At 33.5% G+C, this 19,260-nt stretch overlaps 1 protein-coding gene across 2 annotated transcripts; it reads left to right on the forward strand.

The window, feature by feature from the left end:
• Nucleotides 1-354: 354 nt before the first annotated feature.
• LOC138306510 (uncharacterized) lies at nucleotides 355-14,904 on the forward strand. Of its 2 annotated transcripts, none has more exons than XM_069246972.1 (2): nucleotides 355-845; nucleotides 11,641-14,904. In XM_069246972.1, exon 2 carries the CDS (start codon nucleotides 11,650-11,652, stop codon nucleotides 13,573-13,575), a length of 1,926 nt encoding a protein of 641 aa, XP_069103073.1. In that variant the 5' UTR covers nucleotides 355-845; nucleotides 11,641-11,649; the 3' UTR covers nucleotides 13,576-14,904. The 2 variants fall into 2 exon arrangements, with proteins under 2 accessions (XP_069103073.1, XP_069103077.1); XM_069246976.1 differs by lacking the exon at nucleotides 355-845 and adding an exon at nucleotides 1,288-1,352.
• The last annotated feature ends 4,356 nt before the right edge of the window (nucleotides 14,905-19,260 follow it).

Here is a 19,260-nt window from a genome sequence, read left to right on the forward strand (position 1 = left end):
TACCCAAGATATTAAGTTTATACGGCGGTAGGTACAGGACTACTTCTTCTTTTACTTAGGACTTTACAGGTCGCTACTGTATGACCCAAATCAAAAGTTTTATTGGGTGTAACATTAAAAGAATGCGATGAACACAAAAGACACCTAATGTGTATCAGATCGTCTCCATTGTACCCTGTGTGAATGGACATCAATAACAAACATTGTACTTTCTAATGGACTTTTTACAACAATCAATGCTTGCTGTCTTTGAAAATATTTGATCGAATATTAGAACATTTATAAACTGAACGGCTCACAAATATTGACGAAGTATTTAGACAGGTAGCTTTGGGCATATCCCTTCTAACGAGTGACCAACACAGAGAAACACAAACAAGACGGAACAATTCTCTATCGATGGGGAAACTATTGGTGAGCTGTTTAATTATGTGATCAAGTGGTGTGTACGTATATATATGGTACGTACAACCAATTAAAACATTACATACCAACGTCTACCGGTGTTTAAACACAGATCAATGGGGCCATGTCATAGCGAGTCGTGTGTTACAAGCGGTGTAAATGTCGTGGCGGATAGTCTGTAATCATAATGGGACATTGAAAGAATTTAAATGGAGCATATCTAGTGAAAAAATAAATGATACCTGCTTCAGGCGAAATAACGGTGACATTAAGTAAAGGATTAATTAACAGACGAACCCAATGTTGGACCCACTAAGTGCGGACCAGATGGTGTAGTCATAAAAACGAACTGATTTTATGGGAAAAGAAATATACACCAGTATGGATACCAGTTCAATCGAAGATGACATCCGGAAAAAATTGTAACAGTCACTAGGATTGTAAGTATAGTGTTTCCTAATTTTTCAATGATTTATCTGCGTTGTACTACAAATTCCATCGAACTAACTTTTGATTACTACGTGAAATCCGCTGTATCCATGTTTGAATTATTCAAAAAATAATTCCATGGGTTTAAATAATATGCAGTAAGTTTGGTATCGTTTAGTATTTTCTTTATAAAAGGATGCCGTCACAATGTCCTAGTGTAGTTAGCGATTTTGAAATGATTTCTAGTGTGGCCTGGTATATCGGAACTTCATGCTTATATCACTAGTATTCTCACTATAAGAATTTGGTAGGTTTTCGTGTCATTTTGTTTGTTCCTACATTGGTAATGTTTTGTACTATCAGAATAATTTCCCAAACTGATTAGTGCTAATTTTCTATATTAGAACTATTGACATTGTGTTTTCTGCTTTATGCTTCTTTCAAAGCGACTTGGTATTGGCTCTGTAATACTGGACTGGAATGATCTGGCGTTGTTGAACTATTTGTTTATTGATTGGGTATGTTTTATTTAATCATTATTTATTTTTGGCTATGGTTTCTGTAACTTTGGTGTCACTTCTTTATTAGCTTTAGAATTTAATAGATTTTACAACTAGGATTGGTGTTGCAAAATAGGTTAACGAGGATTCTGTATTTTTCTCCAAAATATTTCTATTCCTCCTAACACTGTACGTTAAAATATGAACAAATGACATCATCAGAATTTATCAAAAGACAAAATAACATATCAATTATATACCTTTACCTGTCCCTGCTGATGTTGATAATTTTATCTGTGATTTTGTCTATACCTTCCATATTTGGTGGTAAACTTGTTAGCTTTTGTCTTGGCTTATCTTTTGTGCAAACCATTCTAGTGTCTAAAATGTAAACCTTATTACGTAGTAATACATGTAGATAATCAGTTTCACAATAATAATGCGTACCACCGTATGTTTTATTCTGTACAGTCGCTGTTTTATAAAATAGCGTTGTAAGAGCTTTCATAATGAATACGTTTAAAGATGAATTGAATCTCCGTTACTTTTAAGTCGTAATATTTCGTTCTTAAACACATCTGACAACAGAAGATCCTATGGTCTAATTTTATATCCAAGGATTTGGTGTCGACTTGGATTATTGCAAACGTTACGTCACCAAACACAGCTACAATAGATAAAATATCGGAATGCACAAAATAGTCATTCGATAACGTGTTACAATAACCCATAATTACTACATTAAACTAGACATGGTCGTGCCTAATGAAGTAGCCCTATCGCATACTAAGAACTATCTGTTAACCTAATTTAGTGTTTTAATCTGAGCTGTAATTAGTGGTCTCGAATGTTCAAACTATCAGAATATTTTCTTTCATATTGCTCTACAGGTAGACCTTAATTTCTTGTTCGGGAACCTCAAGGATATACAGATTATGTATATAAAGACTATGAATTTTTTCTAACACGAAATCATATTACAGTAAAAATAATTACCGAAGGTAATATACTGATTACGTTGGATAAAAATGTTGTACGTTTTGCCTTGCTGATGGACCCCTTCTATGGCTCTATCCTGCCTAGCTCATTTTATTTAACTCATTATAGAAGTCGTTAAAATGGAATTAAGATATGCATTGGTTTAACCGATCATTTCTTTTATTGATTTAGTTTCTTTAAATATCTACGCATAATATTTGCCCGGTGTAACTTCCTATTTAGGACCAAAAATGAATTAAAATCTGACACCTCCAGTAATAACTACCACGAAGTGCCACCTCCTCACTGTGTGCAAATAGCAATGTTGACCCTGAGTAAATTGAACAGATCATTAGACGTCACGGCTTCCTAAGAAAGCCTTTATCATTCGTTCATATTAATTTTATATGCTCTTCAGGATACATAATCCAATACAACGATATCAAGGCTAAATTATCAAATCATAATTTATACATTGAAATTTGATGAATGAGAACAGTCGTTTCAATTGTTGCAAAGTTAGGGTGATCAAGTACGTCTTGCGATAAACATTCATATAACAATTAATCTAACCTTATAAACATTAGTAAATATTTATATAACAATGAATCTAACCTGGTCAACATCAGTAATTATTCATTAAACAATGAATCTAATCTGGTAAACATCAGTATATAATCATATAACAATGAATTTAACCTGGTAAACATCAGTAAATAGTCATATAACAATGAATCTAACCTGGTCAACATCAGTAAATAGTCATATAACAATGAATCTAATCTGGTAAACATCAGTAAATATTCATATAACAATGAATCTAACCTGGTAAACATCAGTAAATAGTCATATAACAATGAATCTAACCTGGTCAACATCAGTAAATAGTCATATAACAATGAATCTAATCTGGTAAACATCAGTAAATATTCATATAACAAGGAATCTAACCTGGTTAACATCAGTAAATATTCATATAACAATGAATCTAACCTGGTAAACATCAGTAAATATTCATATAACAATGAATCTAATCTGGTAAACATCAGTAAATATTCATATAACAATGAATCTAACCTGGTCAAAATCAGTAAATATTCATAAAACAATTAATCTAATCTGGTAAACGTCAATAAATAGTCATATAACAAGGAATCTAACCTGGTCAACATCAGTAAATATTCATATGACAATGAATTTAACCTGGTAAACATCAGTAAATATTCATATAACAATGAATGTAACCTGGTAAACATCAGTAAATATTCATATAACAATGAATCTAACCTGGTAAACATCAGTAAATATTCATATAACAATGAATCTAACCTGGTAAACATCAGTAAATATTCATATAACAATGAATCTAACCTGGTAAACATCAGTAAATATTCATATAACAATGAATCTAACCTGGTTAACATCAGTAAATATTCATATAACAATGAATTTAACCTGGTAAACATCAGTAAATATTCATATAACAATGAATCTAACCTGGTCAACATCAGTAATTATTCATATAACAATGAATCTAATCTGGTTAACATCAGTAAATATTCATAAAACAATGAATCTAACATGGTCAACATCAGTAAATATTCATATAACAATGAATTAACTGGTCAACTCAGTAAATATTCGTCAAGAATCTAACCTGGTAAACATAAATAGTCATATAACAATGAATTAAACCTGGTAAACATCAGTAAATATTCATATAACAAGGAATCTAACCTGGTTAACATCAGTAAATATTGATGTAACAATGAATTTAACCTGGTAAACATCAGTAAATATTCATATAACAATGAATTTAACCTGGTAAACATCAGTAAATATTCATATAACAATGAATCTAACCTGGTCAACATCAGTAAATATTCATATAACAATGAATCTAACCTGGTAAACATCAGTAAATATTCATATAACAATGAATCTAACCTGGTAAACATCAGTAAATATTCATAAAACAGTGAATCTAACCTGGTAAACATCAGCAAATATTTATATAACAAGGAATCTAACCTGGTAAACATCAGTAAATATTCATATAACAATGAATCTAACCTGGTTAACATCAGTAAATATCCATATAACAATGAATTTAACCTGGTAAACGTCAATAAATAGTCATATAACAATGAAACTAACCTGGTCAACATCAGTAAATATTCATATAACAATGAATTTAACCTGGTCAACATCAGTAAATAGTCATATAACAATGAAACTAACCTGGTCAACATCAGTAAATATTCATATAACAAGGAATCTAACCTGGTAAACATCAGTAAATAGTCATATAACAATGAAACTAACCTGGTCAACATCAGTAAATATTCATATAACAATGAATTTAACCTGGTCAACATCAGTAAATATTCATATAACAAGGAATCTAACCTGGTAAACATCAGTAAATATTCATATAAAAATGAGTCTAACCTGGTAAACATCAGTAAATATTCATATAACAATGAATCTAACCTGGTAAACATCAGTAAATAGTCATATAACAAGGAATCTAACCTGGTAAACATCAGTAAATATTCATATAACAATGAATTTAACCTGGTAAACATCAGTTAATATTCATATAACAATATTTACATTTTCACTTCGCTCCGCCTCAATGAAACTAGTAAACTCCGATCACTTCATTTCCCAATGAAGATGCTTGGTCACGCGCTGACCTCTGACCGGCGTGAGAATACATTTTGACATTGTTTACATTTTAACCTAGTTTTACGCCGCTTCAGTTTTGAATGAACTTTCTGGGATGTGGCCTATCGCTGTACATTTAGAAACACAGACAGAAATGTTTGATAAAGTGATATTAGAAATTGTTAGTAATATGATATTACAGATATTTTACACGTATTTTGAAGAAACGATGACTTAGGCTCAAGCCCCGGAAAATGCTGAACATAGGCTACTGAGCGCAGCGATGTTCATCACTCATCGAAGTAGGCATAATCGAACGCAAATAGTTAGGATAATGTGTACAATATATAGATCTATATGTAAAACGGTGACATACATGTAAGCTTAGAAACGATAGATTCCATAAAAATACGCTCAAATACCAAACAGGCTGATTTCAGTGACATAAGCCTAACGAAACGATTCTGCGAGTGTCAAAACCCACGGCATTCGAGGGTCGTTGGAAACCACCAACATTTCAAATCAATGTTTCTCTACTTACTTTATACAGAATTTTAATCCTAAAACTCCCGTTGACAGAGAAGTTATCACATTTCAAGAATAACACACAAGTCTTCCAGTGATCTGCGACTAAATCCCACATTTTAACACGTTTTATTGAGCCCCTGAAGCATGGTTCTTGGACTGCATCGCATACCATAGACACAGGGGTTGAATTTCACAACAGGTTTAGTTAATAAGCATTTAACTGCCAGCTACAAACAATTACCAGACGGAAATACAACATTCAGGTACATTCCACAACAATCGCAATTGATTTTTAAAAGATTTGATTATGTTTAGATACCAACTATTCAGCATTTTCACCACAATCGTCATTTTCTTCAAAACCGGACCCCTGCTAAATCGAGCAACCGGATTACACGTTGACTGCACTGCTAGTACTGCGCAGTATTTTTTTATTTGAAGCTACATGATCATGTTTTTATGATAAAATTTAAGCCATTAATTCTTGTACATAAAAACAATATTTCAAAATCGCCGTTTTTAATTGTAACAACGCGCAAAGAATGAAGTTATTTTCGGAACTACTTTTTATGTTGCCTTGGTGACGAAAAGAACTGACTGGCGGCTGTTCCGTAGCTGTACATACATGTACGATAACTGGTACAATGTTGCAAATTGTATAATAATTTTATACCGAATACATATAATTTGACTTTTTTCAAAAGCGGGATATTTAAATTGGTTAACGTAAATGTAAGGATTGATTATCAATTTTGTTGCTTGCATTGACTGATGAAGAAAGTTAATCTCGTGCAAATGTTACATGAACTGCTTCGCAGTTCACTTCATTTGCACGAGATTAACTTTCTTCATCAGTCAATGCAAGCAACAAAATTGACAATCAATCCTTAAATGAATGTAACCTGGTTAACATCAGTAAATATTCATAAAACAATGAATGTTACCTGGTAAACATCAGTAAATATTCATATAACAAGGAATCTAACCTGGTTAACATCAGTAAATATTCATATAACAATGAATCTAACCTGGTAAACATCAGTAAATATTCATATAACAATGAATCTAACCTGGTAAACATCAGTAAATATTCATATAACAATGAATTTAACCTGGTAAACATCAGTAAATAGTCATATAACAATGAATCTAACCTGGTCAACATCAGTAAATAGTCATATAACAATGAATCTAATCTGGTAAACATCAGTAAATATTCATATAACAATGAATCTAACCTGGTAAACATCAGTAAATATTCATATAACAATGAATCTAATCTGGTAAACATCAGTAAATATTCATATAACAATGAATTTAACCTGGTAAACATCAGTAAATATTCACATAACAATGAATTTAACCTGGTTAACATCAGTAAATATTCATATAACAATGAATGTAACCTGGTAAACATCAGTAAATATTCATATAACAATGAATCTAACCTGGTCAACATCAGTAAATATTCATATAACAATGGGTCTAACCTGGTCAACATCAGTAAATATTCATATAACAAGGAATCTAACCTGGTAAACATCAGTAAATATTCATATAACAAGGAATCTAACCTGGTCAACATCAGTAAATATTCATATAACAAGGAATCTAACCTGGTAAACATCAGTAAATATTCATATAACAAGGAATCTAACCTGGTCAACATCAGTAAATATTCATATAACAATGAGTCTAACCTGGTCAACATCAGTAAATATTCATATAACAATGAATCTAACCTGGTAAACATCAGTAAATATTCATATAACAATGAATTTAACCTGGTAAACATCAGTAAATATTCATATAACAATGAATCTAACCTGGTAAACATCAGTAAATATTCATATAACAATGAATTTAACCTGGTCAACATCAGTAAATATTCATATAACAATGAATCTAACCTGGTAAACATCAGTAAATATTCATATAACAATGAATCTAACCTGGTAAACATCAGTAAATATTCATATAACAATGAGTCTAACCTGGTCAACATCAGTAAATATTCATATAACAATGAATCTAACCTGGTAAACATCAGTAAATATTCATATAACAATGAATGTAACCTGGTAAACATCAGTAAATATTCATATAACAATGAATCTAACCTGGTTAACATCAGTAAATATTCATATAACAATGAATTTAACCTGGTAAACATCAGTAAATATTCATATAACAAGGAATCTAACCTGGTCAACATCAGTAAATATTCATATAACAAGGAATCTAACCTGGTAAACATCAGTAAATATTCATATAACAATGAATCTAACCTGGTAAACATCAGTAAATATTCATATAACAATGAATTTAACCTGGTAAACATCAGTAAATATTCATATATAACAAGGAATCTAACCTGGTCAACATCAGTAAATATTCATATAACAAGGAATCTAACCTGGTCAACATCAGTAAAATATTCATATAACAAGGAATCTAACCTGGTCAACATCAGTAAATATTCATATAACAATGAATCTAACCTGGTAAACATCAGTAAATATTCATATAAAAATGAATCTAACCTGGTAAACATCAGTAAATATTCATATAACAATGAATCTAACCTGGTCAACATCAGTAAATATTCATATAACAATGAATCTAACCTGGTAAACATCAGTAAATATTCATATAACAATGAATTTAACCTGGTAAACATCAGTAAATATTCATATAACAATGAATGTAACCTGGTAAACATCAGTAAATATTCATATAACAATGAATCTAACCTGGTCAACATCAGTAAATATTCATATAACAATGAATCTTACCTGGTCAACATCAGTATAATATTCATATAACAAGTAATTTAACCTGGTCAACATCAGTAAATATTCATATAACAAGGAATCTAACCTGGTAAACTTCAGTATATATTCATATAACAAGTAATCTAACCTGGTCAACATCAGTTAATATTCATATAACAAGGAGTCTAACCTGGTCAACATCAGTAAATATTCATATAACAATGAATCTAACCTGGATAACATCAGTAAATATTCATAAAATAATGAATTTAACCTGGTAAACATCAGTAAATAATCATATAACAATGAATGTAACCTGGTAAACATCAGTAAATATTCACATAACAATGAATTTAACCTGGTAAACATCAGTAAATATTCATATAACAATGAATCTAATCTGGTAAACATCAGTAAATATTCATATAACAAGGAATCTAATCTGGTAAACATCAGTAAATATTCATATAACAAGGAATCTAACCTGGTTAACATCAGTAAATATTCATATGACAATGAATTTAACCTGGTAAACATCAGTAAATATTCATATAACAATGAATTTAACCTAGTGAACATCATTGTCTTACACAGTTTTCTTCTCAACACATTAACCATTCTAGTTAGGACAAAGAAGATTTGTTTCTGGCTACTATGACTTTTCACATTGTATCGATGTCCTTGTATACCATACCTGATATTTCAGTGTGTTCAATAAAACTATCAACACAATACACTCCATTGATTTCTTACATTCATTTTGGTTTGGAGCTACTAAGGTTTCAGTTTGGAACATCAATTCTTCAAAAGATTCCATCATTCAGTAACGAAAACAGCGTCGGATGTCGATTACAATAAAACGTCATTAAACGTGTTTAGTAAGTTTACATTGTATGTCGAAATTACGTATTTGAAATCGAACCCGGGCCTTCATGTGTAATTATGATAGAGGATGCTTTGTGTCGTCAAATCAAACGGAAGCAACACTACATAGCAACACTAGTACGCCATTCAAATGATATTGAACTCAAAACTGTTTTAAACATATCACAATGCATTTTATCTGGTATAATATTGATTTCCATAAACATCATTAGATAGTCAAATATAGACAATAATACATGCGTCCGGTCTAATTGTCGTGCGTCTATTTGTTAGGGACATTGTTTAGATACCCGTAAAATGGTCGTCTCTTTGTATCAGAATCTATCGGCATGATGCTTGTTATCTCATTAAAATATTAGATAATGTCAGACAAAATGGAATCTCTTTATAGATACACTCTTTGAAAGGTATATCTGTCTGTTCCATGATAGGATAAGAGGAGATTAGAATTAAAGTTATCGCGAAATCTGCCAAACTCGGTCACACTAAAATAGATAAATAAATAACAAATATGTGTTATTACGAATGCTAAACCAAGAAAATCTTCAATCCGCTTTGTTTATTGGTGTTGATCTGGGGATTTATTTGGTCATTCAAAGCCAACTACTATTTCTGTCTGACATGTTTCCGTGTCTGTTGTATATGATACAGATTAACGCCGCAACATGTTCTGCTTTTAGAACGTACCAACAACGATACAGGTATAATACATTCATTCTTCGTCCGTTTCCAACATAATGGAAGATATAATGAGGACATTTAAATAACCTTACCAGGCCAGACTGTCACTACATTGATCCTCTATGTTGATCCTTTCTGAATCCCCCTTTAATGACAGTGACGTGTATCAATACGACATTTAAAACGTTAGATTGACTTGCTCTACTAATATCAGATACTTAAAATCTTTATACCAACAACTACAACTCCGAAATTTGCCAATCCATTTATAGCAGACGCATTCAAAGAATCCTTTCAAAACCGTAAGAAAAAAAAAAGAATACTACATAACGTACGAAAACATATGTTATATATGATTTAATTGACATTCTTTCTCAATTACATAACTCACCTTGACGGTGATAATCTAAACATGAAATGAAACTACCTTATTATAGGAAAGAAAATCCGCCGTCGGTCTCTAGTTTGCTTATAGCTATGTACAGCTATATATTCTTTGTCTTGCTAGGTATAATCTTTATTGATAAAGAAAATAGTCTATATCGGTAAACGTATATATCAAAACAAATTGAGAATCGGAAAATTCCCGTCATTTACCACTGAAGTTAGATTCACCGTAACATAAAACCGCGTAGGGATATTACATTAAAAATACGTCTTTCTTTGACACAAAGTAACATGACTGGACCTTGAAGAAAATATACAAAACATCATTTCTACAGGCAGTACATAAATTACATGCTACTATCATTTTGATATCGATAAAGCTTTCATTATTTTGCTGCAATGTTTCTATTCGTTATTTAAACAAGGTCAGTCCTTTTTACCCTTTAGACTTTGATATAGCTGGGATTGATTAGCTTAAGGTAAATAATGTAGAATCCTGGCCAATATTTGGGGCCATGGAGCATGATTCCTTCTATAGTACTCCCAAAGCGTTAGCGTCGTGTTTATGAAGCTTGATAAAGATGATGACGGATTAATGAGCTGTAGCATTGTGATAAGCTGTGAGGTACAATATTGATCGTTAACCAAGTGTCTGTTAGGTTGTTATATTTAACAACCTACTTCAGCATCTTGTTTAAATCCGTAAAACAAAGGTATAATTAATACAGCACCAATTACATTGTATTTTGTACGGAACATGGGATATGGCTAGTTGTAAAGGAACAACTATAAACGTTTTTTACTTGTAGCTTGTGTATGCATGGACATAATACACACCACCAACTAAATGAAAATGATTTTTAACGGATAATAAAACACTTCAGATCACAACCTGGTATACAATCAGTGTTGAGATGAACTGCAGCATTAATCAAACCTATGGGATGTGTTGGCATTGGTGATAATCGAATTTTGGTGCTGGTTAATCGCAGTGTTGACCGAGATCTAAAGTCTGAAATCTTTCTGCTCAAGGTGAAGTTATTGAAAATAGAACTGAATAATGAGACGGATTTTTTGTGTTTTGTGAAGCTTTCGAATAAATGTCATTTCCGATTCCTTTATAGATATGTGTTAGGTCGCGTGTTGGCGAACTGTTAACACGGCGCTCTGTCAATACCTGCATATTTATTATAAGTACAATAATTACAAACGCATATGAACATTTCATAATTCAGCCAAAGGACGAAAAAATAGTTAATGCATGTGGTCACAGTTCAATATTTCAAAACCTTTTAACGGCACACAACATTTATAAATGAAGCCACTATGCGGAGAAGATTTATATTGCATTTTCAAGATATCTTATGTACATTTACTTATGAAATCAATGTATTTTATTTCAGAAAACAATCATGCCTACCTCTGCATCAAACGAGAAGCTTTTCTGGGCCGACCGGAAGAACCGAATGGAAAAGTCTCGCTTAGATATGTTACTGAAAAATATGGACAGGGAACAAATGTATCTTACACACGATATAGACCGAGAAAAAAGAGCCGTTGTGAAGGATCTGACATTAGTACGTCGTACTTCCGGTGTGAGTGACCAGGGAGTTCCGCCCCGTGATGAAAATGATACGGGCTATCAGAGCGCCCCCAACTATCGCATGGGACTCCGCCTCAGTGAGCGAAGACTGTTAGAATGGCGGGAAAATGAAAAACAAATGGAGAAATTTATGCATCACTCTGCATGGGAACTGGCGAAAGCCAGTGGTAAACACAGGCGCCATTCTGAAGATCATAAACTCCCTAAGAGGGCACAAAGTGCAAAACATTATAACTACTCGACGTCCTCAGTCGGAGGCTATACGGAGGTAAAGGTACTGGACGATGATGTGTTTATGAACGGACAGCAGGCTTCGGAGAGTTTGTTGAACCTAGACCCACTGGAACTGGAGAAACAGATATTCCAACAGTATAAGGATTCTATCCATCAAACGCGAATCCCATCCACGTCCGACGTTATGAAACTGAAGGCGACCCGCCAGGTGCGGTCCGACAGCGACCTAGGTAACGAAGAAAAGAAACGCTTGCGATTCAGACCACACACTGCTTCGTTCACATCACAAACAAAGAGGAAAACTTCCCGAGGCATTCCAAAGAGACCAGCCACAGCCTTTTCGAAGGCACAGGCTAATGAAAAACAGACAATAACTTTGGAAAATGAAACAATTCCAAAACCTACCAAACTACTTGTTGATAATTTTATGACTATGTCATCTCCTTTACGAGAACAGCTGCATGAGGACATTCCCTCGAATGATATTATGGATACGTCTGAGCATGCTCATAACGATAATATGTCTGAATGTGAAAGCGATATAGGAAGTTCTACTTCAAATCCTAGTCCACGAACTATATCAGATCGCATGCGAGCTCTTATGCCCGAGGTAGAAGACAAGCTAAAGGGAACTTATATCAATTCGTCCATCACAATCATTTATGATGAAGGAGAAGACCCATACAACAAAGACGGGGATGAACAGCAAGGGTCAGAAAGATCAAATGGAGAAACTCTAATTGAACTTAGAAATTCAGAAAATCTAAACCCTAATGACGTAGACGGGACAGACGTCAATGAAAATAAAAGCGTCGACGATACAGAAAGTGAGGAGGTCGAACAAACGTTTAGTGAAATCATCAAAACTAATACCGGTCCTAAAGCTGATCCTGAGAATAGTCAGGATAAGCTAACAGGGCATTTGTCGAGTGACATGGTGAATGGTAGATTTCCGAAACAACAGCGACTGACTGGCCGTGTTCTTACAGGGATCGCCGAGGACAAAGTCCTTACTATTGATGAACAAGGGTTAAATAATACAAATCCTACTCAGAACACTGACATGTTGTCTACAACTCTCAGTTCGTCGTCTCGGCTGACATCACGACAGCGTCGTCCGAGTTCAACAAGCAGCCTATCTCAGTCTGACCGTCTGTCAGGCATGTACAGCAGTATGAGTGACATCTACTCTATCGGCTCAGACGGTCAGCGCCGTCCAAGTAAATGGCGCCAATATGTAGCCGCCGATACTGCGCCAGTTCCACAGAAAAAAATGGTGACAGTTACAGCAGTAGTAAAAGCGGCGCTAGCGTTCTCAAAAATGGCGCGGAAGCGCGCCCTTAACAAACTGGTGGAAGAGCAAAGCACAGACCCTGTAGAGTTAATCCGTCAGGAGAGACTGCGGCGTCTTCATTCACGAAACAACATTCTACAGACCATCACAAACTCATGGTCAATGAACGGAGATACAAACATTGCGGAGGTAAAGGAGCAGGTGTAAGGCTATAGCTGACACGAACACACACACTGTATCATACTGCAACGAACTAAGCCCACCATGTTATACTCTCTGGAACATAAGCAGTAGATCGGAACACAAATGTCTTCTCCTGTGAAATCGGATTCTGTAGAGTAATCACGAGGTTCTACAAAGTGGAATTAGATTGTGGGCTTATCAGACCGAGGCTCCATAATCATTATTATAACTTTCTATCGTTTTGAATGCATGGTTTTGGTTTTTTTTTTTGTATTTTAGAACCAAAATTAACACCAATAAGTTATATAAAGACCTTAGACACCGATTCCCCACTGGTGTTTATGCCCTGGTCCCTGTGTTATGTCAGTTGAAGGGTTAACGTTCTGGTCATGGTTACGTCGTAAATGGAAGAGCATGCAATGAACTCAAGTAATATAAATTACAGTGTGTTTCCCATTATTTAGCTCAAATAGCTAATAAATGAAAAACGTTAACTTAAAGTTATTTGTGCCGTATTTTTTTATACTAACGAATCAAGATAAGTTTTTGATGTGTTATTCATCACCAAACATCACCGAAATTTTGAAAATCAAAGTACCTCCAATGCTTAGGTTATATAGTGATGTGAAAAGAGTACATACGGTCAGACCATGAATCCAAAGTGTGGTCTACAATTTCTTTTCACACTATTACAGTGTTATGAATAATTGTTAAGTAATTTCTGCTGGTATGTTTCCATCTAAACATACATAAGTCATAGAAAACAACAATTTTACAGTACATAACTTCTGTCTTTTATCTAACGTTTTTAAGGCATCTGAAGCCATTTGAATGATTACCACAGCTTAATTATTAACCCTTTTGGTTTTCAAAAGATCAATGAAGATAAGATATGTCAAATTATTCGCCAAGTTACGGCATATATAGCTTTAAAAGTTATTCCTTTTATGATAAAACTGAACAAAAGAATGTGCCAAACGTTCCCTTATCACTATGGTGTTCGCACGAAGTATCCATAATGAAGAAACGAAGTATCGTTTTATAAAAGCGGAGTTTTCAACTTCGAAATTTCCTGTTAACATCTCGGAATGTTTACTTTTTAATGCGTGATTTTTTTTATTCTTACCGCAAAACGGTTTTTTTTCCTATTTACCCTAATGATCTTCTGCAACTAGGTTTACAAAATTGTGATGAATAACAAAATAAACTTCAATATATCTCATAATTGAAGAGTGAGTGTGAGAGTGGATAACTCGATATGACTGTATAATACATACTAATCATCATTATTTCTCAGAATTCTGTGATGTTAGTTGTAATAGATTTTTGGAGATTAAATTTATGTCTTTACGCTGTTGTTGTTGTTGTTGGTTTCTAAGGTAGAGAAGTTGGTCAGGCTGACCTCACCCAGATCCTTTAAGGTGTGACATGATTATAACATATTAGCAGCCTGGCGTTATAGCGGCTATGTCGTTAATGACAGGTAACGGTACACATACGTTTACAAAGGTGTTAGTCAAGTAAACGCTAAAGATCAATACACTTTGATAATGATCTCAGCAAGGTCAATATTAGTCTGAAATGTCCATCTGTTTTGTCAATAAGTGTATTTAATTTATTAGCCCTCAGATAAGCTGTTCTTACTATTTTTCTTTGCCAATTCAAACACTTGAATACGTTTGTACGCCAAGTGGTAGCCAGCACTAATGTTGATGGTAGTAAATCAGCAGTTAAGTCACCTTACCCTCAGGACACGTCTTAGGAATCAAAAGACAAACAAGCGAAATCATTATTTCATTTCTAACCTTATTCTGAGGACACGTCTTAGGAATCAAAAGACAAACAAGCGAAATTATTATTTCATTTCTAACCTTACTCTCAGGACACGTCTTAGGAATCAAAAGACAAACAAGCGAAATCATTATTTCATTTCTAACCTTACTCTCAGGACACGTCTTAGGAATCAAAAGAGAAACAAGCGAAATCATTATTTCATTTCTAACCTTATTCTCAGGACACGTCTTAGGAATCAAAAGACAAACAAGCGAAATTATTATTTCATTTCTAACCTTACTCTCAGGACACGTCTTAGGAATCAAAAGACAAACAAGCGAAATCATTATTTCATTTCTAACCTTACTCTCAGGACACGTCTTAGGAATCAAAAGACAAACAAGCGAAATCATTATTTCATTTCTAACCTTACTCTCAGGACACGTCTTAGGAATCAAAAGACAAACAAGCGAAATCATTATTTCATTTCTAACCTTACTCTCAGGACACGTCTTAGGAATCAAAAGACAAACAAGCGAAATCATTATTTCATTTCTAACCTTACTCTCAGGACACGTCTTAGGAATCAAAAGACAAACAAGCGAAATTATTATTTCATTTCTAACCTTACTCTCAGGACACGTCTTAGGAATCAAAAGACAAACAAGCGAAATCATTATTTCATTTCTAACCTTACTCTCAGGACACGTCTTAGGAATCAAAAGACAAACAAGCGAAATTATTATTTCATTTCTAACCTTACTCTCAGGACAAGTCTTAGGAATCAAAACGTAAACAAATATAATTATGATTATTTACAGACTATAGATTTAGGTGGTCAAGAAGCTTTGCTTAAAATAGACCGAAATCTGGTATATCTGGTATATATTGATTTTTGCCACACATGTGTCTGTAAATAACTGTTCTTATCTGGGATATTGATGTATACCATTGTCTTTATGACATATCTGGTATATCTGGTATATATTGATTTTTGCCATACATGTGTCTGTAAATAGCTGTTCTTATCTGGGATATTGATGTATACCATTGTCTTTATGACATATCTGGAATATCTGGTATATATTGACATTTGCCACACATGTGTCTGTAAATAACTGTTCTTATCTGGGATATTGATGTATACCATTGTCTTTATGACATATCTGGTATATCTGGTATGTATTGATTTTTGCCACACATGTGTCTGTAAATAACTGTTCTTATCTGGGATATTGATGTATACCATTGTCTTTATGACATATCTGGAATATCTGGTATATATTGATTTTTGCCACACATGTGTCTGTAAATAACTGTTCTTATCTGGGATATTGATGTATACCATTGTCTTTATGACATATCTGGTATATCTGGTATGTATTGATTTTTGCCACACATGTGTCTGTAAATAACTGTTCTTATCTGGGATATTGATGTATACCATTGTCTTTATGACATATCTGGAATATCTGGTATATATTGATTTTTGCCACACATGTGTCTGTAAATAACTGTTCTTATCTGGGATATTGATGTATACCATTGTCTTTATGACATATCTGATATATCTGGTATGTATTGATTTTTGCCACACATGTGTGTCTGTAAATAACTGTTCTTATCTGGGATATTGATGTATACCATTGTCTTTATGACATATCTGGAATATCTGGTATATATTGATTTTTGCCACACATGTGTCTGTAAATAACTGTTCTTATCTGGGATATTGATGTATACCATTGTCTTTATGACATATCTGGTATATCTGGTATATATTGATTTTTGCCACACATGTGTCTGTAAATAACTGTTCTTATCTGGGATATTGATGTATACCATTGTCTTTATGACATATCTGGAATATCTGGTATATATTGATTTTTGCCACACATGTGTCTGTAAATAACTGTTCTTATCTGGGATATTGATGTACACCATTGTCTTTATGACATATCTGGAATATCTGGTATATATTGATTTTTGCCACACATGTGTCTGTAAATAACTGTTCTTATCTGGGATATTGATGTATACCATTGTCTTTATGACATATCTGGTATATCTGGTATATATTGATTTTTGCCACACATGTGTCTGTAAATAACTGTTCTTATCTGGGATATTGATGTATACCATTGTCTTTATATTGATTTTTGCCACACATGTGTCTGTAAATAACTGTTCTTATCTGGGATATTGATGTATACCATTGTCTTTATGACATATCTGGAATATCTGGTATATATTGATTTTTGCCACACATGTGTCTGTAAATAATTGTTCTTATCTGGGATATTGATGTATACCATTGTCTTTATGACATATCTGGTATATCTGGTATGTATTGATTTTTGCCACACATGTGTCTGTAAATAACTGTTCTTATCTGGGATATTGATGTATACCATTGTCTTTATGACATATCTTGCCCGATTAGTCATGTCATACTCATGGGTGTGTCATAGATATCGTACGACACATGTGTGTAACGACACTATTGTGATATTACGGCTAAAAATGACATCATATAGGGATTGGATTTCGTTTTTATGTTAACCATGCTTGTATGGAGCAATTCCTCTAAGAATATATTCTATGGGGCGCGTTAGCGCCCCATATTGAATATATTCTTAGAGGAATTGCTCCATACAAGCATGGTTAACATAAAAACGAAATCCAATCCCTATATTTACACTCACACGACTTTTTATTTATATTTTATGCAATAAAATCGTCATTTGAAAGTGACGTAATTATTCAATAAAAGTCGGTCAAAAGTGGGAGGAGCTTACTCAATTGAACAGCGAATGATGACGCTTCACGTAAGGTAGAATTATTCATCCGCGACGACAAAAAAGTTCAATATTTTAGTGTAAAATAAACATGACAAACAAAGTAAATTTCAGAGATAATTTTATTTAATCAGATCAGAACTTTAAATATATATTCAATTTTGCTAAAAGTTAATATATAGCGTAATAACATAAAGAATTTGTACACGGCCACATGTGTGAACTCGGTGACCGTTATTGTGCAGCGAGGCGAAGCTGACGCACGCTTACACACTTTAGTTTGCGGAAGTTGTGAAAACACCGATTTTCAAGTAGCTCAATGTGTTTGAGATGTCGTCTGACTTGACGATATTACATCCTTGGGAGCCATGTGATTATGTAATCTACGTTTAGATCCATATCGCCATCGATAGATGAAACAAATTCACTTGTGTTCGATGGATACAATGTATTTGTGGTGACGCGAAACTGTCAACACGTGGATTATTAGCGGTGCATGTTTTATAATACACATGATTAAATACTCAAAGAGCAAAGACAAGAGGATATGTTTATAACTGACCTCTATCAGAGGGTCTCACACCCGTCCACCCCAAAGGCTCGATCGTAGGACGAACATAGGCACAGAGGTAATGTTTACATTTGACACCCATCATTTTTAACAAAAATGAAAGCACGTCGCCCCGGTCGGGATATTTTTCCGTTTCTTTATACAATTGTTAATTTAAAAATTGTTTGAATCATATATAAATATAAAACATGTATATATTGTTTACATTTTTCCAAAATTCTATGAAAAACAACAATATACACGTAATGTTTCGTCAAAATGTAAACAAAGCCATGTGTTTCTTTTAAAAAAAGTAGTCCTTTTACGTTGCACAGAACATTTCCTTACGCAAGTTCAAAGTTCAATGTTACCATGCAGTTATGGTAAACAAAATCGGCTAGTATTAGCGTATAGTGACCAAGCCTAGCAAGTGTAAATATAATGTTATAATCAAAATATATGATATCGCACGATGGTCTCGGTAGACCATTCAAACGTCAAATCCGAGTCTGATTTCGACGCTTTTATTAGGGCTTTTCACTTTTTGGTGAAAAGACCTATTGTTTTCGTTAAGTTTCTTATTCTTAT

The sequence above is a fragment of the Argopecten irradians genome, chromosome 1 (assembly GCF_041381155.1).
Source record: "Argopecten irradians isolate NY chromosome 1, Ai_NY, whole genome shotgun sequence".
Classification (NCBI taxonomy): domain Eukaryota; kingdom Metazoa; phylum Mollusca; class Bivalvia; order Pectinida; family Pectinidae; genus Argopecten; species Argopecten irradians.